Here is a 26410-nt window from a genome sequence, read left to right as displayed (position 1 = left end):
AGATGACCCCACGAAGAAGGAGGCAAAGAGATTGGAGCGGTGCCTCTACAAGACAGAGAGTGCCAAGGATTGCCGGAAACCACCCGGAGCTACGAGAGAGGCATGGAACAGATTCTCCCACAAAGCCTCCGGTAGGAACCAAGCCTGCTGACAGCTGGATTCCAGACTTGTAGCTTCCAGAACCACGGGAGAATCCATTTCTGTTGTTTTTGGCCCCCCAGTTTGTGACCGTTTCTTATGGCAGCCCTAGGAAACTAATATGGGTACTGTCGGCCCAGGACCACCTCAGACCAAATTTAGGACTTCAGGGCCACTGAATGGCCCCACCAGGAAAACCTAGACTGCGAGTCTGCACAGAACCTGGCCCTTGGCCACAACTTTGCAGATGGGTGTTTTCCCTTTCCTTTCATCTCCTGCTTCCCCGCAGTCTGCAGAGCTGGGGTGGGGTTTCCTTAATGCAGTGAGGGCTGCTCTTCAACTCTCCACACTTCACAAAGGCTTTGGTCCTTGCCTGCTGCCTCCCTTGCCTGGACGGCCTCCAGAACCAAAACCCAAGTTTGCCCAGGTCACCCAGCGTCCTCGGGAAATAAGCAGCTTCAGTGGCGTACTTCTTCTTGGATTCCCACTTCCTCTCAGGTTTTGCTCGCTTGCTGGTTCTCAGTTGTTTTGAACAGTCTCAAACTGTTTCATTTGCAGTTATTTTCAGCAGAAATATCAGTCTCAATAATACCAGCCAGCATCACCAGAAACGGATGGCAGGTCTTGCAATGCTTTTGGGGATGGACAGACAGACCACCCTGGCCACCGCCCACTAGGTGCGGGAGAAGACTTATTTCCAGCTATAGCACACATTTATCGACTTTGGCTCTCCTAGACTCAGAAAGAAAATCCCACCCCTTCCCCTCAGGCCTGCGAAACTCAGAACCAACGCGACCGCGACCGATGGAATCCCTGGATCTCCCCACTTCCTTTGCCTGCTGAGTTCTCTTCCCCCAAGGGTACAATGACATCCATCAGCTGCCTGCCCCCTGCTGACACACTCTCTGTTTGAGGGTTTGCCTCTCAATGACTATAGAGAAAGCAACCTGGGCCCAGTACAAGAGCAGCTGCTAGTTTCCTGGTTGGTACCAACCCTGAGTCTCTGAGGAAAGGACAGAGTAGGGTCACTCTGCTTCACGAGACAAAGTCAGTCGCCCATTCTCCCTGCCAGTTCTCAAGCCTGTAATCCCAGCATTTGGGGAGGCCAAGGTGGGAGGATCACTTGATTCCAGCAGTTCAAGTCCAGCCTGGGCAACACAGTGAGACCCTGTCTCTACTGTTAAAAACGTAAGGAAGGAAGGAAGGAGGGAGGGAGGGAGGAGAGGGAAGGAAGGAAGGAAGGAATAAGGAAAAAAGGAAGGAGAGAAGGAAGGAAGGGAGGGAGGAAGGAAGAAAGGAATAAGGAAGAGGGAAAGAAGGAAGAAAGGAAGGAAGGAAGGAAAAAAAGGTCACCTGTCAAACATAGCTTTAGGTGATGGTGTAAATGTTCAATGTTGATCTTCTTCTGTGTCTTCATTTGCATTTTCTTTTTTTTTTTTTTTTGAGACGGAGTCTCGCTCTGTCGCCCAGGCTGGAGTGCAGTGGCGCGATCTCGGCTCACTGCAAGCTCCGCCTCCCGGGTTCACGCCATTCTCCTGCCTCAGCCTCCTGAGTAGCTGGGACTACAGGCGCCCGCCACCGCGCCCGGCTAATTTTTTGTATTTTTAGTAGAGACGGGGTTTCACCGTGGTCTCGATCTCCTGACCTTGTGATCCGCCCGCCTTGGCCTCCCAAAGTGCTGGGATTACAGACGTGAGCCACCGTGCCCGGCTTCATTTGCATTTTCATGGGAGCTTACAGGAGGCGCACAGGTGTCCTAGACAGCATTTTTAAAATAACAACTTGAGGTTTAATTCACACGCTACACAATTCACATGTCTAAAGTGTACAATTGGATGGCTTTTAGTATATTAATAGATACGTGCAACCATCAGCATGACCAGCTTCAGGACATTCTCTACATCCCAAAAGGAAACCCTGTCTCTATTAGCAGTCGCTCCCCATTTTCCCCCAACTCCTCCAGCCGTGGGCAACCAACCACCAATCGACTTCCCTGAGACAACGTTTTGAGCCCTTATTGGGAGGAATTATAGTCGAATGGAAAATCCAATTTGGGGCGTGGTGTAAACTGGAATTGCTTTCGTGGTTTTTCCTTGTGCCTTGGGTCGGGCACTGCTGTAAGAGCATTGCATCCATCCTTTCATCAGTACTCTGCTGCACACGGATGGCATTTCTGCCCTTTTTACAGATGAGGAAACTAAGGTTCAGAGAGATTAAGCAAGAGGCAGAGTGGGGCTTGTCCATAAGACCCCAGAGTCTGTGCTCTTGCGCATACATTATCAGGTCAACGTGATCTATGCATCCGAATTCCAAATAAATAAATAAAAATGCTTATAAGAAGTCCCCCCATGCAGGGCACAGTGGCTCAGGCCTGTAATCCCAACACTTAGGGAAGCACAGGCGGGAGGATTGCTTGAACCCAGGAGTTTGAGACCAGCCCCAGCAATATGACAATATCTGCATCTCTGCAAAAATGAAAAAAAAAAAAGGCAAAAAGAAGTCCCCCCAAGTTAGTCGCCATGCTCTCTACCATGGGTTTTCCGTGTTATCTCTATCACATTAATACAGTCATTTCTACCAAGCACCACTTACGGTGACAGGGTAGGGTCTACAAAAATATTGACCGAGAAATCCTGATGGAGCTTCAAGACAAGCTCAGGCCACCAAGAAATGTGTACCGAGTCTGGCTGTGCTGAGCGTCGTTCTAGGGCAGAGGTCCCCAACCCCCCGGCCGGGGACCGATGCGGGTCTGTGGCCTGTTAAGAACTGGGCTGCAGAGCAGGAGGCAAGTGGCGGGCACACGAGTGAAGCTTCATCTGTATGTACAGCCGCTCCCCATTGCTCCCGTGACCGCCTGAGCTCTGCCTCCTGTCAGATCAGCGGCAGCCTTAGATTCTCACAGGAGCGCAAACCCTATTGTGAACTGCGTGTATGAGGGATCTAGGTTGTGTGCTCCTTATGAGCATCTAACTAATGCCTGATGATCTGAAGTGGAACAGTTTCATCCCTGAACCGTCACCCCACCCCTGTCTGTGGAAAATTTGTCTTCCACAAAACCAGTCCCCGGTGCCAAAAAGGTTGGGGACCGCTGTTCCGGGGGATGGTGCCTGACTGAGCTGGAGGAGGCCTCTGCTCTCCCTCTGGTGGAAGGAGAGAGAAAACAAAGCAGAATAAATGAGGCCATTTGGACTGCCAAGCAGGGAGTTAAAACAGCGCAGTGTGATTTAGGATGAGGACTTTAAGGTGAAGAAGGTGATCCACTTAGAACTGTTGAAGATTTAAACTTAGAGCTGAATGAGAAAAAGAAATCGGCCATGCAAAGATGAGGGGACAACAGGTACAAGCGCCGTGTGTTCGAGGAAGGGCCAAAATTGGCCAGCGTGTATGTGGTACGGCCAGCATGTGGTGCGGCTGGGTGCAGCGGGCCAGCAGGAGAGGGACATAACGTGAGTGCCAGTGGCGTGGGGGCTCTGGGAGCCAGGCTGCGGATGGAGTTCAGGTTTCCAGGGCAACTGAAGGGCATGGGAGGGTTTCAGCAAGGGTTTACCAGATGACACCAGCTGCCGTGTGGAGAGTAGATCACAGGGAGCCCACGCTCTCCACTGTGAAAGCAGCAATGAGGTTGCCGTGATAGTCTAGGCAAAAGGTGAAGGGACTCAGGAGTTTGGATCATGAGAGGAAGAGGAATCCACTTTGGCTTAAGCAACTGGGCATAAGGGAAAGGGCAGAGTTGGCAGGGGGTGAGGGCTAAAAGTCCAGTTCTGGCTTCGACGGGCTACTGGGCTCATTTTCATGAAGGAACAGATCAGGACTGGAAGATAGAAATCTGTCATCAGCATCAATGCCTTGAAGATGGACGACGTCACGAAGGGGGGGGCGTCAGAGCAAGGAGAGGAAGAGAATTCAGGACTCAGCTCGGAGACAAAGGAACCAGCAAGGAGCCTGCGAAGCAGCTGCCGGGGCATGGGAGGAGAACCAAGGGGTCTGAGGAGGAGAAAATGATGGTGCTAGGAACTGCAGAACGTCTCGGCAGGCACGCTCCACTCAAACCCCTGCACGAAGACACCCGGCCACCACCTCACGGGGCCTCTGGGAGCCTAAGGCCGCGCCCCTGGGAGGCCCCGGCCCCCTTTTGAGTGAGTTCCCGTCTGGAAACGCTCAGGGCTGTCCAAAGCATTTACTGTCTGTTCCGGCCAACACCTGACCTCCCCTTCTTACAGCATTTACTAGCAAGGGCTTAGCCTGTCCCTTTGAGACATCTGTGTAGCACCCACAACCCAGGGTCTTTCCCGAGGGCCCCGCAGCCACTCCTTGGAAATGGAAACCTCAGGAGGCACGGGGCCCGGTCTCCCAGTCTCCACGGGAGGGAAGAATCCCAACCTTGGTAAGCACCGGCAGCTCCCACACACGGCTGGCCTCGTGGCACGGACGCTGGCTGCCCCGTCATCTTTCACCTGAGCCTCCACTCGCCCCCTCCCGACTCCCTCATCCTCCCTTCGCAAGGCCATGCCGCCTCTGCTGGGGCGGGAACGGAGCTCAGCTCTCTCCCCCGTGAGCGGGGGTTTCTGAAGAAAATCTCTTTTCCCAGCTTGAACAAAGGCCCGCTTTTGTGTATCTTTGTGTATCTCCGGTGTTCTTGTCAAAAGAGGAGGACAGGCACAGAGGCCCGCGGGGACAAGGCCACGGGATGACGGAGGCGGAGGCTGGAGAGGCGCCGCCGGGGGCCCCCAGCGCCGGGGAGAGGCCTGGAAGGCCGCTCCCTCATGTCCCTGGCCGGGAGCCCACCCTGGGGACACCACCGCTAGCTCAGCCTCCAGGCCTCCGGAACCGGGAGGCCACACGTTTCTGGGGCTTCGGCCTCGCCGAAGTCTGTGGTGCTTGGTCACGGCAGCCCCAGGAGACACGGTAAGCCCCTGCCCGTGCCTTGCTGGGTGGCCGTGTCAACAGCGAGCTCTTCCCTGCCACTGGCACAGAAGAAAACCAAGCTGCGTTAACACCCGAGCGACTGTGTGGGAAGACGTATTCTGTGTGTATCAAAGGAATGCGTGCAAATTATAAGCATTTAGGAAATATATTAACATGTAAGGGAAACTTCTCATTACTGGCCACCCAGCTACTCACGTCCCTCCAAATGTTAGCAGGGTGTGCACTCAGAGCTTTTACTTCTCTACTGGGGTCACGCTTTATCCATAAGTTTGGCACCTGGCCTGTTCACACCAACATGCTATAAGGCATGTTGCGTGTGAGATGTTCGAAATGCCAGCTGTGCCGGGCCACGTCGTTACATATGCAGCCTCTTATCTTACCCCGACCTTTGGCAGCTACAAACGATGAAGTGAAGCGCCTCCCCAAAGCCAGAGTCATCGTGAGTGCCCGACTCTCTCTTAGGGTTACACACCAGGGCTGAGGACGCTGCCTACGGGCTTGCTCCATCCCAGCAAATGGCCCCCTTGGAAGGGACGGCATTGCAAGGCCTCTGTCCTGCACCTTGCCGGCAGAGCGCTCACCTAGGGCTTCGTCAGTTGCCATTTTCAGATCACTTTTTGCTTGCTGTTGGACTTGGTGTTGTTTTAGTTACCGATGAGGGCGAAACACCTTCTCACTGTGCTTACTGGTCACCCGCACTGCTCTCGTGCGTTGGTTGGCAGGAGGGGGAGCGCGCATAAACACCAGAGAACGCCACAAGCTCCAGGAGGAACGGGGTTCTGGTTTGTGCATCAAGGGGCCGCAGCCAATAGGGCAGGCAGGCTGGTTCCCTCCCAAGAGTAATCCGACCAGTTGTTCTGGAAGCTCAACCTAAGTAAAGCCGAAAAGGAAAACCTTCGAATGCCTTACTTCCGGGCAAATGGTATGGTTTTAAATCCTTGGTGTCTGGTATACGGTCAACCCTACACCGTGCTACCAGAGGAGGAAGGAGGCAGGGCGGTGGGTTCTTCCAGCTCCCAGGCACTGCTGCTGCATTTGCCCTCATCTGTGTGCTCTGGAGGATGTCCCCATACTGGGTGGTGTGGTGGCCCTGAAGAGATACGTGCATATCTCATGGGTGTGACCTTCTTTGGGAAAAGGGTCTTTCCAGATGTAAAGAATGCCGAGATGAGGAGATCATCCTGGATTATCCATGTGGGCCCTACATCCAGTGACTGGTGTCCTTTATGAGACAAAAGGGAAGACACAGACGAAGAGGAAGAGACTGTGTGATGACAGAGGCAGAGACTGGGGTGATGGCTCTATAAGCAACCAGCAGAGGCTGAGACAGAGGCCCGTAAATGACTCTCTTGGCGCCTGCAGAGGAAACCAGCCTTGCAGGATGTGGTGGCAGGCACCTGAAATCCCAGCTACTCGGGAGGCTGAGGCACAAGAATTGCTTGAACCCTGGAGGCGGAAATTGCAGTGAGCTGAGATGGCGCCACTGCACTCCAGCCTGGGTGTCAGAGCAAGACTCTATCAAAAAAAAAAAAAAGAAAGAAAGAAAGAAAAAGAAACGAAACCAGCCTTGCTGACAACTTGATTGCAGACTCTGGCTTCCAACACTGTGAAGGAGTTTCTGTTGTTTTCAGCCCCAAGTGTGCAGTGCTTTGTTACAGCAGCCACAGTCCACTCATACACCCTCCCTCCAAAAAAAAATGTAAAGTGCTCTTGTAGAAAAATTGCAAGATTAGGAATTAAGTGCAGCACCCGTGAGCAGAGAAGCTGTCTGTGCCTTTCAGTTTCCCAAGTACAATCTGATGGACACCTGGCTTGAAGAAGGGGAAAGATCACTCCCCGCCACACCCCACCCCCAGATGCTGAGAAAGCCCTCAGGCCAGGTTAATTTTTAGAAGGCTTCATACCCCAATTCTAGCCAGCCTCACACTGTCAAATAGCAGGAAGAAGCCCTGTGAGGAAGCCTCGGGGTGGATTCACAACATCCCGTTCCCAACCAGGGCAGCTTGGAGGAGGGCAGGAAGGCAGGCCCGGGTGCTGGGGAGTCAACTTCCAACTTTGTTTCCTTTGCTACAATTGCAGGGTTAATGCCCAGGGCTCTGACATCCTAGGAAATTTCCAGAATCTTGTAAAACAAGTAGAGTCGTCTGTTCTTCATAATTGGGGCCAGTGTAGGAAACGGCATCACAAACTTCTGGAATGTGATGAAACAGCCACCACCGGTCACACTGAGCAGCAACACTCTTGGTGAAGACAAGAGCATGCTTCGGTGTTGGAAAAAGAAAAGTGCTTGTGTGTGAAGCATCCTTCCATCAGACCACGAGGTGGTCATGACGACTCCAAACTCAAAAGTAGTAAAAGGGGAAAAAAATGGATAAATGTGACTACACAAAGAAAAAAAAACTTCGAGGCCGAGAAGCACAGTAGTTTAGCAGGGTGTGGTGGCCCGCGCCTGTGATCCCAGCTACTCGCAAGGCCGAGGCAGGAGGACTGCTGGAGCTCGGGAGATCAAGGCTGCGGTGAGCTCTGATTGTGCCACTACACTCCCGCCTGGGTGACAGACAGAGACCTTGTCTCAAAACAAAAAACAAAGAAACACTAGTAGCAAGGTCAAAGCAGGAAAAGATATCTGCAATTTCTATCACAGGCACAAAGCTAATCCTGCTCATGGACAAAGAGTTTCTAAAAGCTGAGCAACAAAAGACAACAACCCAGTAGACAAATGGATAAAAGATATGAGCAGCCCAGCGGGGCACCGTGGCTCACGCCTGTAATCCTAGCACTTTGGGAGGCCGAGGCAGGCAGATCACCTGAGGTCAGGAGTTTGAGACCAGCCTGGCCAACATGGTGAAACCCTGTCTCTACTAAAAATACAAAAATTGGCCGGGCACAGTGGCTCACACCTGTAATCTTAGCACTTTGGGAGGCCAAGGCAGGTGGATCACCTGAGGTCAGGAATTCGAGACCAGCCTGGCCAATATGGTGAAACCCCGTCTCTACTAAAAATACAGAAATTAGCCGAGCGTGGTGGCAGGCACCTGTAGTCCCAGCTACTAGGGAGGCTGAGGCAGGAGAATCGCTTGAACCCAGGAGGCGGAGGTTGCAGTGAGCTGAGATTGCGCCACTGCACTCCAGTCTGGGTGAGAACAGCAAAACTCTGTCTCAAAAAAAAAAAGGAGAAAAAAAAAAAAAAAATATATATATATATATATATATATATATATATATGTATATACACACACACACACATATATACACATATACATACATATATACATATGATATGAGCAGCCCATTCACAAGCAGAACTAAAAAGCATCCTTAAGTCTCAGAAAAGATGCTGAAGCTCACACTTGACGGAGAACTGCATGGCCTAGCGAATGACAAAAACCCAAACGGGCTTTCCCACCTCCTCCTTGGCAAGGCTAGGGAAATAGCGGGTGGGGAGAGACGGGAGACCAAGCTCCAAGGAGGAAGGGGCTCAGGTACCATCTACCCCATCGCCCATACTCAGTGGTGTCACTTCTCAGAATCTATGCCAAAGATACGCACAACTAATGCACAAGGATTTTTACTACGCCATTATTTATGGTAACAAAAACATTGGAAACAACCCAAATGTCCATCAATAGTGACTGGTTAAATACACATCGGTCTGGCTGCAAAATGGAATAGCATGCAGCCCAAAAGGAGAGCACCCGTGTGCACGGTACGAGGGCAGCACTCCCAGGGCACAGCGGTGGGTGGGTCGGTGTCCGTTGGGAGGAAGAGCTGCCACCCAGCTCTGCCAGGGGAAGCAGTTCTCCCTGAGAGCCCCAGGCCCCCATTCTTGACTTCCCCAGTGCGGGGTGGAGGAAGAGGGAGGGATTAGCCCGAGGCAAGTGGTTCAAGCAGACAGAAGGGAACAAAAAGAGCAGCGAGTCAGGCCTGATCAGGGCCGCATCTACCCTAAAAGAGGCGACCAGTGGACCAAGAGCTGAAGCGTAAGGCGCCACGGCCAGCTCCTGGGTGGGGGTCCAGGTGGCATCCCAGTTGTGGTCACCCAGCCCTTCATCCTGGGCTAGGCAGGTGGGAGAGGAAAGCGCAGACTGCACGGTCCTGGGCACGTCCTCGGCAGCTAGTGGCCTTGCACTGGCCGGCCCTACTCAATGCACTCCATGACATGTATCTGCAGGGTGTCCATATCAGGGGCCTGATACTGGCACTTGGGACAGCAGAAGTCAGGTGGCTCCTCAGGGGGGCTCCTCCTCTGGCTAGGCAGGGCCAGGGGAGAGGAGAGGTAGGCTGGGAAAAGAGAAGAGTCAGAGGGAAGGGGAGGATGGAAGGGGACGGAGACTTGGCAGGACTGTCAATGGCAGGCCTGGTCTCACAGGCCACTCATGTAAAACCAGGAGCCGCCGATACCACGGCACGCCTCCCTTAGCCTCAGGGAAGGGGGTGGGCTACCGATGGGGTGGCCTATACGAGCTCCCGCCGTCAAGTCTCCAGAGAGCGACAGGAAGGTCGAACTGTGACCTCCCGCGGCGCAGCACCTGCCCTCCCCACCCACCTCCTCCCACAGGCCCAATGCTCACTCACTCACCGGGGGCGGGGGGCAAGGGGGCCTGGGAGACCTCAACATGCCGCTTCCTCATGTCCTCGATCCTTTGAAAACAGAAACCGTCCAGTCAAGGCACGCGTTTCTGTAAAGCTCCTTGGCTGGACTAGTGTCAAAGAAGCTCTTGGAAGCTCAGGTGAGAGGAGAGGGACCACAGTGAGCCCTAACCCAGAACACCAGGAGCCATCCGTCTCCTGCGGTCACCACTGGCGACCCCCCAGTGTCGCACCCACTGCTTACACGGGCACGTTCTCAGAGGCCCACCTGGCCGACTCCTGACAGCTGGCCTTCAGTCTGCTGTACTCCCTCTGCAGCTGCTCCAGCTGCTCCTGCAAGAGCTCCTTCTTCTCGGCCAGCTTCTCCCGAGCCTGCCTCTCAGCCTGGAAGTCCGCCTTGTAGATGTCCGCCTGGCAAATCCAACAGAAAGGGATGTGCCCGCCACAAGCCAGCCACCCACCAGGCACTGTGCCGCGCACCATAGGAACAAAGCAGAGCCCACTGCTGCCCTCCCAGAGACCCCAGCGGCGCAGAGGAAACAGACACGCCGGCGAGTAACGCCAAGCTCACCGAGAGGTCTAAGGAGCAGCACAAGTGGTTCAGAAGCTTACGAAAGGCCACTACAAAATGATGCCAAAGAGGCCAGGCACGGTGGCTCACGCCTGTAATCCCAGAACTTTGGAAGGCTGAGGTGGGCAGATCACCTGAGGCCAGAAGTTCGAGACCAGCCGGGCCAACACGGTGAAACCCTGTCTCTACTAAAAATACAAAAATTAGACGGGCGTGGTGGCAGGCGCCTGTAAGCCCAGCTACTCAGGAGGCTGAGGCAAGAGAATCGTTTGAACCCGGGAGGCAGAGGTTGCAGTGAGCCAAGATCGTGCCACTGCACTCCAGCCTGGACAACAAGAGCAAAACTCCGTCTCAAAAAGCAAAAAAAAAAAAAGAGACGCCAAAGAGGCACTCCAGGTCCCAGTGCCAGGGTGGGCCAGAGAGGAGGGCCCTCACCTGGGCCTTCAGCACCGGAACGGTCTCCATCACAATCTTGTGCTGCTCGGCCTCCTCCTTCAGCTTATCAATCACCTCCTGTTTGGCCACCAGGGCCTCCTCGGCCTGCTGGAGCTGCTGCTTGAGATCTTCCAGCTGCATTCCCTAAAGACGGGCAAGGGGAGCTGACGGAGCCTCGTTGGCCCGGGGCGAGGCTGGCTGAGAAGAACTGAGAAGGACGAAAGAGTGGCCGTGGTTGACCAAGCTGGGTGATGCCAGCCCCTGATTTGAGGGCCCATTGCAGGATCTCAGCGTGCACAGGGAGAAGACTGCGTCCTGTCACGGCCCAAAACGACAGAGGAGGAGATGCTGAGGTTTTTTTCAGGACTGAAGAGGCCGCTGAGGTCATCTGGCACAACCTTCCAGCCAGGCCGACATTCCCTTCCCAGAACCCCCAGCTGCACAGCCTTCCTCCCACCCTTCATAGGACACAGGCCACACCCACTCACAGCGAGCCGGTCCTGTGCCCGCCACGTGCACAGCTAAGCTGAGAGTCCTCAGTCCTTCCACTCTGCCACCTGGTCAGAGGTGCACTCCTCCCACACAGGCATCCCCAGCTCCCTGAGACACACGCAGACACACCCCACCAACGCTTCCCTCCAGAAATTAAGTGGCCAGTTTTGTAGCTAACTCTTCCCCACGTGACCTGGCTTCAGGCTTTGTCCTTATAAATCTCCTCTGGGTACACTTACGATTGATGGTGTCCTGCTAAAACGTGATCGCTAGCAAACTGCACCCAGCTTAGGTCTGATGAGGACAAACTAGGAAAAGGCTCCCAACCAACACTGGGGTGGAAATGTTGCCGGGCTTACCTTGGCTTGGGGGAAGCTGAGCCAGGTGCCTAGATGGCGATGGCTGGCAAGAGGGAATGTCCATGGAGACAAGATATCCCCAGCCCCACAGAGGGAGCATCCCAAGGCTCTGGTCCAGCCCCCTATTATGGTGGCCTGCTCACACTCCTGAGAGCCACATCCCGGGGTTGCCATCTCCCCACAGCTTCCCTGAGCTGTCACAGCTGCAGCCTGATAAAGGTCTAAGGCAAGTCAAGCGTCCCTCCCAGAAGCCCATTCTCAAGGTTCAGGGAAGCGGGGAGAGGAAGAGACAAGGCCAGCCCTAGAGCCCCGGCAGCCGCACTTACTCGCTTCCGCTCGCTGCCCACCAGGCTGCTCTTGATGTGGTTGTCGTATTCTTGGAAGAGCTGGTGATAGGCCACCTGCAACTGGGCCAGCTTCCGCCTGAGGAAAAGGAGCTTTTGCTGGAGAAACCACCTCATCCCAGTCCAGTCACAGTTCCTGCCTGCTTCCAACTCTACCCGCTCCCTTCCCTCCCTCGCATCACAGGCCTGGAATGGGGTCTTCCAAGGCTGTGTGAGGACTCCTGAGGCTGTCAGCTCTAAAGCAGAACGCTGGACTGGTCACCAGGCAGTTAATGTCGTTTTCCTAAAAGCTAGTATTTTAAAATGTTTATAATAAAATCGCGGCCAGATGCGGTGGCTCACACCCGTAATCCCAACGTTTTGAGAAGCCAAGGCGGGAGGATCGCTTGAGCTCAGGAGTTCAAGACCAGCCTGGGCAACATGGGAAAACATTACCTCTACCAAAAATACAAAAATTAGCCAGGTGTGCTGGCCTGTGCCTATAGTCCCGGCTAGTTGGGAGGATCGCTTGAGCCCAAGAGGCAGAAGGTACAGTAAGCTGAGATAATGTGACTGCACTCCAGCCTGAACGATAGAGCAAGACCCTGTCTTGAAAATAACAATAGTAATAGTAATAATAATAATTAATAGTAATAATACAATGGAACTACCCTGCACTCTTCAAAACTGTGAACTTCACAAACAGCTCAGAAAGGCAGGGGAACTGTTCTAAAGGAGACTCAAAAGGCACGCCAAGGACAGGAACCTGAGGTCCCAGATTGGATGCCGGTAGAAGGGAGGCTTGGGGTATTTTTGTTGTCTTTCTGTTGCCCAGGCTGGTCTTGAACTCCTGGGCTTAAGCCATCCACCCACCTTGGCCTCCCAAAGTGTTTGGGATTACAGGCGTGAGCCACGGCACCCAGCCTAGATGGGGTTTTAAAGGACAAGTCCCCTGATGACCTAGTGGCTAGGAAAAAAAACTACAAAAAAGGCCACGTGTGGACAGGCAGTGAGACGTGGTCTGGATAGCAGAGGGCATGATTGTGTCAAAGACAAACCGGGTGTCATCATAGTCGCCTCTACTGTTAGCAAGGCTAAGGGACAGAATGGGCCCGCAGCCACAGACAGAATCTGAAGGACTCCTCAGAAGGCAGAACGAACCATGGACCCAACACTTCTCGGCCTTTTGGCTAAGATCAAGTGTAGAACCACAGACCCCGTGGTGCGGCCCCGCCCCGGCTGACTCACTTCTCCTCCGAGGCAGCCTGGCGCTCCATGCGGAGTGCGGCCTCCACGCTCTGGCCCTGCATGCGCAGCTGGTCCACCTGCACGCTGTGCTGCTGCTGCAGTGCCTCACGCTCACTCTCCAGCTGCCGCGCCTGCTCGCTGGCCGCCCGGGCCCTGGCACAGGGAAAGAGCAGACTCAGGGAGGACAAACGGGGAGAGGAGGGGCTATGCGCAGGGCATGGGCGGGGGGGTGGGGGTCGGCTCTGAACACTCTGTGACCGTGAGCTGAAGCCAGGCAGCAGGGTGGAGGCACCGTCACCAGACACAAGGACAACTGCAGGGGGCCAGGTGGGAGCAGCAGGTGAGGAGCTTTGCTTGAGACGTGTTTGCTTCAATGTAGGGGCCCAGCAGGTGACCAAGTACAGGGTCAAGATGCCAAGGAGACCTGGAAGCCAGGGGAAGGGGGTGGTCCGAGAAAAGGATGGGGTCACCTGCATCCCGCAGTGCTGGGGCCAGATGAGAGGAGCCCTTGGAACTGCCTGTGGAGTTCCAATGGGGGGTTGCTGGGGGCCCCAGCAAAAGAAGTCTCAGTGGAGGGGTCAGGAGAGACTGTTGTTCCAAAAGTGAGAGACTGCCCACCTGGGCGTGCAAGCACTGAGCTCAACGCCGACTAGGACTCGGCCCCATCCCTGGTGCTGCCCAGAGCTCTGCTGGAGTCCCAGACCACCTGCTCGGATGCTCAGTTCCCACACCTGCCCCCCTACAGCTCCCTTAACCTCCAGTTTCCAGGGTCTGGCCTCAGCCCACCACACAGCCTCACTGCAGGGATGATGGTGGGTGCTTCTGTGCAGGTCCTGGGTGCCCTCTGGCCACAGGCAGACACGGCCCTTCTCTAGTCACCCCAACTCTGCTTCTTGGCTCTCCCCTCCACGCCTGCCCGCATGCTGCCCCCACACCCTGCACGGGCTCCCTCTGCCCATCAGAGCCTGGGTCGAGCTCCCCTCCCCTCTGCCCTGCCGGCTGCCCCAAGTACACCCTGACCGCCTACTGTGCTGGGGTGGCCGGGGCCCCCCTGGCAGCTGATCCATCTGTCTGGAGGGCAGAAGCAGGGCCGAATGAGAACCACAGAAACCTCCCTGCCCTTTGACCCAATGGTCCCACTCACAAGAACCAAGACCCCTTTGCAAAAGAGAGTAACCAGCAGGCCTGAGGCCACTGGTTGGCAAGGTTGGCCCTTGGCTGGTAAAGTTCCCTTGACACAGTGACACTTTCCCTAGTGGTCAGGGCGGTCCCTGCACCTGCGCCATTTGTAGGAACAACGTGGTTGCCATGAGCACCCACTCTGTTGCTGGGAGTCGGAGATTTAGGTACCTGCCTGGCAGAGGGCGCTCACAGGACCTGTCCCCGGTAAACACCCAGGGCGCCAAGTGTCTAGTGGGCATCTCTGGGCAGGAACATGGCCCGTGTGGGAGGCGCGTCTCACTGTGCCGCTCGCAGGGCGGTGGGAGGCTGGGACAGGGCTTCTCCAACTCCCCCCGCGGCTCCTGCCCTGGCGGCTCCTGCCCTGTGCCCTTTTCCAAAACTGTCATCTACCTCAGCCACGCGGGCAACCGTGCACCGGTCCCAGAAGTCCTTCCAGAGAACTAGACACCGTGGGTGTGGGCTCAGGGCCCCCAAAATGCCTCCTAAGGAAATAATCAAAACTCCATCAAAGGGTCACAGAGTGCGGAGAGCTGGCTGGGACCCAGGTCCCGGATGCCTGGCCCAGACCTCTCCTGACACCTGCCCCAACGTGTTTACGCAGCCTGCCCCGGTCTAGCCTCATCAAGGAGCAGCCTGGAAGCCCCTAAACCCACCTCATGCTTTTGGAAACCCTGGAAGGGGTCTCCGGAGCTGGCTCCCACGACTCACCGACCCTCCAGAGTCTGGCATTCCTTAGTGGCAGCCTCCAGGCGACTCTGGCTCTCCTGCAGCTCCCCGAGCAAGGATGTCACCTGGGCTTTCACAGAGGCCTTGTCCTCAGCCATCTGCTGCAGGAGAAAAAGCCACTTCCTGTCAGCACTGCCTTCTCCCCAGCGGCCCACTCCTGCCATCCACAAGCCCCGGGGCAACCCGCAAGAGGCTGAGGCCTGCGCACCATGAGGCCTTTTTTCCTGCCCTCGGCACCCCCAAACCTGGGTGCCCTGGGGCCTCATGAGCCCAAGGGCCACCCAACCCTCCCCAGCTGCCCACCTTAACCCTCCGCCACAGGGTGAGACACACAGATGGGGCCAAAAGAGATCCCCAAAGAGACGAAGGAGCACAAAGCTGCCTTGAGGTTGTCAACGGCTTAGTCACTGCCCCGGCAAGCAGGCCTTGAGGGCTGAACCCGGTGGCCTTGCGGCTGCAGCCCCAGCAGGGGATCTCTCTCAGCCTCTCTGAGACTTGGGGCAAAAGGAGGTCAGGCACGAACAGGGCAAAGTAAACACAGGCCCCAGTCCACACCCGGGGCCGCTAGGATGGGAGAGTTTTTGCAAATCAAAGAGTGGACACTGAATTTTGTTAAACACTGGGAACTGCAGAACGTCTCGGCAGGCACGCTCCACTCAAACCCCTGCACGAAGACACCCGGCCACCACCTCACGGGGCCTCTGGGAGCCTAAGGCCGCGCCCTTGGGACGCCCCGGCCCCCTTTTGAGTGAGTTCCCGTCTGGAAACGCTCAGGGCTGTCCAAAGCATTTACTGTCTGTTCCGGCCAACACCTGACCTCCCCTTCTTACAGCATTTACTAGCAAGGGCTTAGCCTGTCCCTTTGAGACATCTGTGTAGCACCCACAACCCAGGGTCTTTCCCGAGGGCCCCGCAGCCACTCCTTGGAAATGGAAACCTCAGGAGGCACGGGGCCCGGTCTCCCAGTCTCCACGGGAGGGAAGAATCCCAACCTTGGTAAGCACCGGCAGCTCCCACACACGGCTGGCCTCGTGGCACGGACGCTGGCTGCCCCGTCATCTTTCACCTGAGCCTCCACTCGCCCCCTCCCGACTCCCTCATCCTCCCTTCGCAAGGCCATGCCGCCTCTGCTGGGGCGGGAACGGAGCTCAGCTCTCTCCCCCGTGAGCGGGGGTTTCTGAAGAAAATCTCTTTTCCCAGCTTGAACAAAGGCCCGCTTTTGTGTATCTTTGTGTATCTCCGGTGTTCTTGTCAAAAGAGGAGGACAGGCACAGAGGCCCGCGGGGACAAGGCCACGGGATGACGGAGGCGGAGGCTGGAGAGGCGCCGCCGGGGGCCCCCAGCGCCGGGGAGAGGCCTGGAAGGCCGCTCCCTCATGTCCCTGGCCGGGAGCCCACCCTGGGGACACCACCGCTAGCTCAGCCTCCAGGCCTCCGGAACCGGGAGGCCACACGTTTCTGGGGCTTCGGCCTCGCTGAAGTCTGTGGTGCTTGGTCACGGCAGCTGTAGAAAACTCATCCACTTCCCACACAGGAAATCAACACCTTAAGCCAGGCGCTCCAAGCCCTGAGTGGAGTGGCGTGCACAGCCCACCATCCACGCCTTTTCCCAGGGGAGCGGAACCTGGCTGTGGCAAGTGCCAGGTACCCGCCAGCAAGTTTCCTCTCCACCACTTCTCCCCACCTTGCCCCTCAAAGGCAGCACAGCCCCTTCCTGACTAACATCGCCAGGATCCTGCAATCAGCCAAGCCCACACACAAAGGCCCTGAAACCAGGGGGTCTGTGCTAACCACACGATTTATGGGGGAGCCCTGGGCCACACAGCTGGACCTCTGGTGGCTGTAGCCCGAGTGACCAGGGTTGGCCACACAGGCGCTCCACGCCTACACAGCCCACCCCCCACGGAAACCCTGGCCGCCACGGCTGGGTGAGCTTCCCTAGTTATGACTCCACGCATGCTGCCCCCACACTGTTGCTGAAAGAAACAGGTGCTGTCGGCACAATACCTGTTGTGCCCTGGGCGAGGAGCCACTGAAGCTCACGCCTGGTCTCTCCTGGAGCCTGTCCTGTGCACCCTGAGCCTTCGCTCACCGTGACCTGTGTCCTTTCCTTGTAATAAACCGGAACTCAGAGTGTGACGGCTTTTCTGAGTTCTGAGCCCTCCCAGCACAGCCCTGAGCCCCAGGGTGCTTTGGGAGACCCCGACCACGAGTTCCCTCGTGGAACACTGGCGTCACCATGGGTTTTCAGAACCTGGCCCTGCCCCGGCTACCTGCTGGCATCTCTTCAGGTGCTCTACCTCCCGCAGAGCCTGCTCTTTCTGCCTCTTCAGGTCGAGCTTCTCCAGGCTGAGTCTCTCCACCAGTTTCCTGGCCTCTTGGAATTTGCACATGAGGAACTCCTTCTCCTCCCTCTGGCTGGCTTGGAAATGCAGAAGCTCCTCGCAGCGCTCTCGCAGCATCTGGTTGCTCTGCCGGATGGCATCTGGTGGCAGAGGGGATAGTGGAGGGGAGCTGGGCAGCCCGGCCTGCTGGGCCCTGCCTGGGCCCACATGGGCCTGAGGCTCAGGAAGTCAGAGGCTAGAAGTGGGGCCACCCATCCTGGTGCCCCTCCCCCCCATAATACCAATGCAGCTTCTCTCAGGGGTGGATGGCGTCTCAACACTCCCTTTTGTTTCTTTAAACACTTCCAAAATCCATTACACAAATGCCCCTCACTTTCTACAAGAAAACAATACCAAACACATCAGCTTCACTTAATAGCATGTGTCGGCCAGGCACAGTGGTTCATGCCTGTAATCCCAGCACTTTGGGAGGCTGAGGTGGGTGGATCACCTGAGGTCAGGAGCTACAGACCAGCTTGACCAACATGGTGAAACCTCGTCTGTAATAAAAATACAAAAATTAGCTGGGCGTGGTGGCGCACACCTGTAATCCCAGCTACTTGGGAGGCTAAGGCAGGAGAATCACTTGAACCTGGGAGGTGGAGGTTGCAGTGAGCCGAGATCACACCATTGCACTCCAGCCTGGGGAACAGAGTGAAACTATCTCAATTAAAAAAAAAAAAAAGTGTATGGCCGGGCGCGGTGGCTCAAGCCTGTAATCCCAGCACTTTGGGAGGCCGAGACGGGCGGATCACGAGGTCAGGAGATCAAGACCATCCTGGCTAACACAGTGAAACCCCGTCTCTACTAAAAATACAAAAAACTTAGCCGGGCGAGGTGGCAGGCGCCTGTAGTCCCAGCAACTCGGGAGGCTGAGGCAGGAGAATGGCGTAAACCCGGGAGGCGGAGCTTGCGGTGAGCTGAGATCCGGCCACTGCACTCCAGCCTGGGTGACAGAGCGAGACTCCGTCTCAAAAAAAAAAAAAAAAAAAAAAAAAGTGTCAAATGCCACTTTTTTGAATTTTTACTTTTGTAGAGGCAAGATCTTGCTATGTTGTCCAGGCTGGTCTCACATTCTTGGTCTCAAGTGATCCTCCCACCTCGGCCTCCCAACGTGCTGGGATTATAGGCATGAGCCACTGTGCCTGGCCTTATGCCACTTTCTTTGTAAGTGACTCGAATTCATTTGTATTCTGGTCAGTCTGAGGTGTGCCTGCCCTCAGATGCTCGGTAGTGGTCCTTCCTGGCCTACATCTCTGCTGTCTTCTGGATCAGGGGGTCCTAATACGCCTGCAGACTCCCAGGGTCAGCCTCCCAGGCAAACGTCACTGCAGCATTGATGGCTGCAGCCTGAGAGGCCCAGAAGTCTTGGACCAGGCAAGTTAGTGGTGTCTCTGAGACTCAAAGTCCTCATCTGCATAGTGAACAGAGACAACAACATTCATCTTACAAGACGAGGAGGGTTAAACGAGAAAGCAGAAAACAAACAGGAAAAACCGCTGGTCCTCCCCTCACCAGAGCATATGCCATTGCCAGGCAGTCAGCAGAGGCCACAGGAAGGAGAGCCCCGCACCCAGGAGACACCCCAAGCAGTGAAGGAGCCATCTGAGGTGACAAAACTGATAAGTGATATGCCAAGGTTCTAGCAACTTTATAGCAACTACAGAGCTGGATAAAATGGGGAAGGCAGTAGCTACCCCGTGATCAAAACCCTCAACCAACTAACTGTTGCTTGCTGATGAGCACAACATCCAACCCCCATTAGAATCCCACTGGCTCTGCCCAAAGCTCAGCTCATCTGCAACTTGTCTTTTTTTTTGAGACAGAGTCTCACTCTGTCGCCCAGGCTGGAGTGCAGTGGTGCGATCTCGGCTGACTGCGACCTCCACCTCCCAGATTCAAGCAATTCTCCCTGCCTCAGCCTCCCAAGTAGCTGGGATTACAGGTGTCTGCCACCACATCCGGCTAATTTTTGTAGTAGAGATGGGGTTTCACCATGTTGGCCAAACTGGTCTCAAACTCCTGAGCTCAGGTGATACCCCCGCCTCGGCCTCCCAAAGTGCTGGGATTACAGGCATGAGCCACTGCACCTGGCTGGCAACTTGTCTTTTAAAAAATGTTTTGAACTGAGGTAAAATTCACATGACATCAAATTCACCATTTTAACTAATTCAGCAGTTTTCAGCATGTCCATCAGGTTGCGCAACCATCCGCACTATCTAATTCCAGAACAGTTCCGGGACCCCATTAGCAGTCACTCCCCAGGCCCCTCCTCATCTGCATCTGCCTCTGCAGATTGGCCTCTTCTGGACATGTCTCATAAGTGGAGTCACACACTAGAGACATGCAATTTCTTCTGTGAATCTCCCCCTAAACATTCTAAATACAGCTTCCTCCATAAACATAAGCATGTACATCTTGCGGGACAGACATCTTTTGGGCCCTTGGGGGCTTGGCCCAGGGCCTGACACAAGTTTCACTTGCCACCCACAAAGCTCAGGTCAGGCAGAGCAAGGGGAGTCAATACAGCCTTGAGGCCTCCCTGTGCCCCTGAAGCCCGGGGGAAGCTGCTGCGCTGAACACACAGCCTGGAAGGGAAGCACGGCTGGCCTGCAACACTCACCCTCAATTCCCCCTCAACAGAGCACTCTCCTGGGGATGAGCAGAGGCCCTCAGTCTAGCTGTCACCTCTCTGTGCACCAGTGCTCTGAAGATCTCAATACAGTGGGTCTCACCAGGGACAACTGTATCCGCCCAGGGGTCATTCTGCAATAAATATCTGGGGATATTGTTAGCTGACACAACAGGACAGGTGCTACTGGCATCTAGCAGGTACACGCCAGGGACTCTGCTCCACAACCCACAATGCACAAGAGAATTCTCCAGCTCCAGGTGCCGATAGCACTGAGGTGGGGGACCCTGTCCTGGGGCAGGCAGGTTGTGTTGGGTCTCCGTGCTCCAGCAGGGCCTCTTCAATTCAGCTTCGCTGTCGAGCAGACCAAGCAGCCCCTTGACAGCAAGCTGACTGCACTGACCCCTTCCTCCATGGAAGGAAAGGTGATTTGCCGTGACAGGAAGAGGAGACACATCCAGGCATGGGTCTTGTCCCTTCCCACAGGGTGTTAGCCAGAGCCACTCTCTGAAGCCTACAGAGTATGTGACTTGTCAGCACAGAGCCCCACATAACATCTTGGACCACAGTCCAGCAAACAAGGCAGGAGAGTGGGCCCATGATAGCGGCCTCTACTAGTCACAGCACATGCCACCTCGCCCAGGAGCTGCCAGCCAGCCAGCCAGGACACGGAGAGCCAACTGAAGACACAACTGAGGTGCCAGCTCAGGGATGACTCCCGCAAGGAAGGGGTGTTGTCCTCCACGATGGGGTGGACACTTTGGCCTGAGTCCCCAGCAGGAACCAAAGGGTGAAGCAAAAGGGGCTACAGGCCGCACCACACACAATGAGCCACGTGGGGAGGCTGTGCCGCCCCTCCCTGCAGCTCTGGGACCGGCGGTTTAGAAGGCCGCCGCAGCAGAAAGGCAAGAGTGTATGGTGGGGAGCCACCTGGCACCCCTGGGCTAACCCAGGGCAATGCAGAGCAATGGTGGGGAGAGGAGGCGAGGGGGAAGAATGGCAGGGGCTGGGGGTGCCATCACGCCCAGGGCGCGGGCAGGAGCGTGCAGCTGAGCCCTGAACCCACGACGACCTGGAGCTGAGCAGCACCGAGGGTGAGGGGCGCCCAGATGGCAGCCTAGGAGAGAACTCCCCAGTCCCAGCCGCTGAATGTGGGAAGTCAGCCTTCACCTCCGCTGAGGTGTGCGCAGGGACTGCCCCAGAGGAATGTTGCCTGTGGGGGCCGCACACCTTCCTTCCCAAGACAGACCACGCCCCTCTACCAGGGCATGCCCCGCCCATTTCCAGGACAGGCCCACCCCCTCTCTGGGCAGACCACGCCTCTTCCCAGGGCCGACTCTGCCCTGTCCCAGGATGGACAGTACTTCACGAGTGCTCAGTGCAGGGACACAGAGGCCTGGACATGTTGGTCCAACCTGGAAGGTTCATTCCAGCTCCAGAGCTCCCTGTAAGGTCCAACAAGGCTGTCCTGGAGCCTACCCGGCAGCGTGCTTCTCCCTCTGCCCACCCCGGCTTCTTCCACTGTCCCTCCTTTCCCTTCCCAGTACTGGTCCTGAGAGCACTCTAAACTTCCTCCCTGCTAATCTGCATCTCAGAGTCTACTTCCTGAAACCAAGAGGGAAGGCAGCACATCCCCACCCCAGGCCCAGGAAACACAGAGGTGCAGGTGGGGAGAAGATGCCTTCCCCTCAGCAGGGTCGGATCCCCTGACTCTTTCCTCACCTCGGAGCTCTTGATTCTCCTCCAGGCAGCGCTGGAGAGTCTCAGGAGTGCCCTGCTCTGAAGGCAGGTGCAGCATGGCTGGCTTCCCCAGAGGAGACTCTTCACCCAGCACGTCCTGATCTGCTGCCGGGCCACCACTGGGCTGCACCATCTCACACAGTTGGCTCTTCCAGAGGTGCCTGCTCATCCAACAGGGCAGGGGCTGAAAGAGAAAGGCAGCAGGGGAGTCACAGGAGACCCACATCCTTACCCACCAGAACGAGCCTATGAGTTCTGGGGCTACATTTTAAACAGAATGCTGATAATTCGCCTAGTGTATCAGGATGCTAAAGTGGGTTTTCAGTCTAAGGGGCAGCAGATACTCCCATTCCAAAGGGAGGTGCTGTACCACCCATGTGGGACTTGGAAAGGCCTATCTCCAGGCTGGAAACAGATGAATTTCACCAGAGGTGGGAGAGTCACAAGAGGACTGTTTGTGGAGGGAGATGTCAGTATGCTGGGAATCCTGACTCCCTACACACCTCCAAGCAGGAGAAGTGGAGGGTACTGGCCCCTCATCCAGTGTAGTAGGCTGAATGGTAGCCCCGCGAAAAGACATGCCCATGGTCCGACCCCTGGAACATATAAATGTGATTTAGGAAAAGGGTCTTTGAAGACGTAGGATCTCACGATGAGATCATTCTGGGTGACGTGGTTGGGCCCTAAATCCAACAACCAGTGTCTTTATGAGAGACAGAAGAGAGAAGCCAGAGGGAGATGCAAGGGGAGGAGGCCATGTCGGGACTGCCTCGGAGACTGGAGTGAAGCAGCCACAAGCCCAGGAATAAATGGGGCCATCAGAAGCTTGGGAGAGTCAAGGGAGGATCGCCCTCTTAGAGCCTTTGAGGGTGTGGGCTTGCTAACCCTTTGGTTTTGGACTTCTAGTCTCCAGAACTGTGAGATTAAAATGTCTGGCAGGGCGCGGTGGCTCATGCCTGTAATCCCAGCACTTTGGGAGGCCGAGGCAGGCCGATCGCAAGGTCAGGAGATAGACACCATCCTGGCTAACATGGTGAAACCTTGCCTCTACTAAAAAAAAAAAAAAAAAAAAATTGCCGGGCACGGTGGCTCACGCCTGTAATCCTAGCACTTTGGGAGGCCGAGGCAGGCAGATCATGAGGTCAGGAGATCGAGATCATCCTGGCTAACACGGTGAAACCCTGTCTCTACTAAAAATATAAAAAATTAGCCAGGCGTGGAGGCGGGCGCCTGCAGCCCCAGCTACTCGGGAGGCTAAGGCAGGACAATGGCGTGAACCCGGGAGGCGGAGCTGGCAGTGAGCCGAGATTGTGCCACTGCACTCCAGCCTAGGCGACAAAGCAAGACTCCGTCTCAAAAAAAAAAAAAAAAAAAAAAAATTAGCAGGGTGTGGTGACATGACACGCGCCTGTAGTCCCAGCTACTCGGGAGGCCAAAGCAGGAGAATTGCTTGAACCCAGGAGGTGGAGGTTGCAGTGAGCTGAGATTGCGCCACTGCACTCCACCCTTGGCTTCCAGAACAGCCCCTTCTCCTGGTTTCCTCCCTATCTTGCTGGCTACTCCTGCCCAGGCACTCTCACTGGGTTCCCACCCTTCATGTTGGGGTGCCCCAGGGCTCTGTCCTAGGACGTCTTCTCCTCTGTAACTACATTCGCTCCCGCAGGAATTCTATCCAGTCTCATGCCTTGAACTCCAATCTTGATGCTTAATTAGACCTCTTTTCTAAACTCCACATTCATTTATCAATCTCAACATTTCTCCTTGGTTATCTAGTAGTCCTCTCAAAACGAACCTCTCTAAGACCCCCGACAGTCCCCAAAACTCAGATCTACCCAAGGCCGCCTCTGTTATCAGCTGATGGCAAATCCATCCTCCAGCTGTCAAGTCTTTTTTGATTCTCTCTCTCTCTCTCTCTCCTCTCTCTCTCTCTCTGTCACACACACACACACACACACACACACAGACACACACACACACAAAGAGCACATCTAATCCATCAGGAAATCCTGTCAAAATGTATCCCCCGACCCATCTGATCACACTAAGCAATTAACATTAACTATTTTAGGTGTCATAATGATATTGTGGTTGTTTTTCAGAGTCCTGTCTTAGAGAGAGGCACACTTAAATATTTAAAGATGATGTCTGAATTCACCTCCAAATAATGGGAAAACTCCTAGGTATATACCCGAGAGAAATGAAAACACATGTCTCCACATGAATGCTTGTAGCAGCATTACTCATAGCAGCCAGAGAGTAGAAACAACCCAAATGTCCACCAACTATGAATAAACAAAATCTAGTACATCCACATGCTATAACATGAACAAATCTTGCAAATATGCTAAGAGAAATAAACAAGTCACAAAAAACTAAACACTGTATGATTCTATTTATATGAGATGTTTATAACAAGCAAATCCATAGAGACATAAAGTGGATTAATGGTTACTGGGGAGAGCCATTTAGGGCTGGGGGGAAGATAAGCTGAGCTAAAGGGTATGGGGTCTCTTTGGGGAGGTGATGAAAATGTTCTGTGAATACACATACCACAAACCATTGAATTGTACACTTTAAATTGATGAACTGTGTGACATGCTAATGATATCTCAAGCTGTTATTGAAAATAATAATGGTGGCCAGGCATGGTGGTTCACACCTGTAATCCCAGCACTTTGGGAGGTCATGGCGGGTGGATCACTTGAGGTCAGGAGTTCGAGACCAGCCTGGCCAACATGGCGAAACCCTGTATTTACTAAAAATACAAAAAAAAAAAGAAAAAAAAAAAATAGGTGGGAGTGATGGTGCATGCCTGTAATCCCAGCTACTTGGGAGTCTGAGGCAGGAGAATCGCTTGAACCTGGGACATGGAGGTTGCAGTGAGCCAAGATTATGCCACTGCACTCCAGCCTGGGTGACAGAGTGAGACTGGGTCTCAAAAAAAAAAAAAAAAAAAAAGAGGCCGGGCACGGTGGCTCATGCCTGTAATCCCAGCACTTTGGGAGGCCAAGGCAGGCAGATGACAAGGTCAAGAGATCAAGACCATCCTGGCCAACATGATGAAACCCCATCTCTACTAAAACTACAAAAATTAGCTGGGCGTGGCGGTGCACGCCTGTAGTCCCAGCTATGTGGGAGGCTGAGGCAGGAGAATCGCTTGAACCCAGGAGACGGAGGTTGCAGTGGGTGGAGATCACACCACTGCACTCCAGCCTGGCTACGGAGGGAGAATCTGTCTCAAAAAAAAAAAAAAAAAAAAAGAAAGAAAAGAAAAAGAAAAAAATAATAACGGGAGAGAATTGCGAGGGGTATAAACAAAATTAGTCACAAGTTGATAACTTCAATTGTTGAAGTTGGGAGCTGTGAATGTAAGATTTACTATACTGGCCGAGCACAGTGGCTCACACCTGTAATCCCAGCACTTTGGGAGGCTGAGGCAGGCAGATCACCTGAGGTCAGGAGTTCAAGACCACACTGGCCAACATACAGTGAAACCCCGTCTCTACCAAAAATACAAAAAATAGCTGGGCGTAGTGGCGCATGCCTGCAGTCCCAGCTACTTGGGAAGCTGAGGCAGAAGAATCGCTTGAACCCAGGAGGAGGAGGTTACAGTGAGCTGAGATCGTGCCACTGCACTCAAGCCTGGGCGACACAGCGAGACTCCATCTCTCAAAAACAAACAAACTAAAAAGATTTACTATACTAATTTTTCTACTTGTGTACATTTTTGAAATTTTCAATAATAAGATGCTCAAAGCACTGTCTCTTAGCTGGATTACTGCAATTACCTCTTAATAGGTCGCCCTTCTTTTACCCTTGCCCACTATGGTCTGTTCTCCCCACCACTGCTAGAACGATCAGTGTAAGACGTAATTCCGATCACATTCTTTCTCTACTGAGAACCCTACCATGGCTCCCCGTTGCCTTCTGCGTAAAAGTCAACCTCCCTACAACGGCCTACAAGGCCCTGTACCATCGGGTACCCCATCCCTTCCTCTCCAACTATGCTCCCCTCCCTCACTCTGCTCCAGCTATAGTGACCTCCGTGCTATTCCTCTAATGTGCCAGGACAGCCCATTCATTCTCAGATCACAGAAACAGTATGAGAACAGGCAGATGTTGTCTTGCAAAACGAGAAAACAGGCACATGAGATCAGATACCTAGCTGCCAAACTATATTTGAGGCATTTTCGAAGAATTTAACGACCCTGATCGAGCGCAGTCAACTTTGGAGAACAGAAAATGTCTCTGAACTAGAGAAGTCCTCGCACAAGGAGTAGGGTCAGACCCCGCAGTGGAAGAGAAGGGAGGAGCAGAAACCAGTCCAGCTCGCCGCCCAAGTAACCTGGGTCCTGAATCGGCCCGCCTTGGCCAGTGCTCCAGAAGCGCGCGGCAGGAACGGGCTGGGGCCCAAGACAGATGGGGGAGCCTGAACGTCCGGGGGAGTCTCGGAAGCGGCGGAACACCCACCGATGGAACCCTGTCTTTAGGGAAAAGGACCACACCTGTCAGCAGAGTCGGTCAGACGTGAGAAGGGTGGGAGCGGCGGACTGTGAACGCAGGTAGGGCCCCGGCGCTCCGAGAAAGTTCCAGTTCCGCGGTCGCCCTTTCCTTCTCCGCTGTCGAAAGCCCCGCTTCCGGCTTCCGGTGTCATAGCTGTGGGAT

The 26410-nt window shown here is 54.6% G+C and overlaps 1 protein-coding gene across 29 annotated transcripts in view; it reads right to left on the bottom strand.

Moving 5' to 3' along the window:
* The window catches only part of IKBKG (inhibitor of nuclear factor kappa B kinase regulatory subunit gamma), a 37181-nt gene that overhangs the window by 4329 nt on the left and 6442 nt on the right, over positions 1–26410 (bottom strand). For 2 of the 29 annotated variants that reach the window (XM_077988938.1, XM_002806446.4), the window contains exons 2-10: positions 21728–21929; positions 17263–17474; positions 14973–15091; positions 13083–13235; positions 11838–11934; positions 10661–10804; positions 9923–10065; positions 9644–9705; positions 8630–9345 (exon numbers count right to left, since the gene is read on the bottom strand). In XM_077988938.1, coding sequence (XP_077845064.1) covers positions 9203–9345; positions 9644–9705; positions 9923–10065; positions 10661–10804; positions 11838–11934; positions 13083–13235; positions 14973–15091; positions 17263–17474; positions 21728–21914 — 1260 coding nt within the window. In that variant the 5' untranslated portion in view covers positions 21915–21929 and the 3' untranslated portion in view covers positions 8630–9202. Of the gene's footprint in view, positions 1–5190; positions 6287–8629; positions 9346–9643; positions 9706–9922; positions 10066–10660; positions 10976–11511; positions 11555–11837; positions 11935–13082; positions 13236–14972; positions 15092–17262; positions 17475–17615; positions 17711–19996; positions 20140–21369; positions 21451–21727; positions 21930–26250; positions 26376–26410 lie in introns of those variants that run through there. The other 27 variants (XM_077988945.1, XM_077988943.1, XM_077988946.1 and 24 more) reach the window with 27 other exon arrangements.

The sequence above is a fragment of the Macaca mulatta genome, chromosome X (assembly GCF_049350105.2).
Source record: "Macaca mulatta isolate MMU2019108-1 chromosome X, T2T-MMU8v2.0, whole genome shotgun sequence".
In the NCBI taxonomy this organism is placed as follows: domain Eukaryota; kingdom Metazoa; phylum Chordata; class Mammalia; order Primates; family Cercopithecidae; genus Macaca; species Macaca mulatta.
Note: the sequence above shows the minus strand (reverse complement) of the source record. Positions and strands in the feature narration are given on the sequence as shown.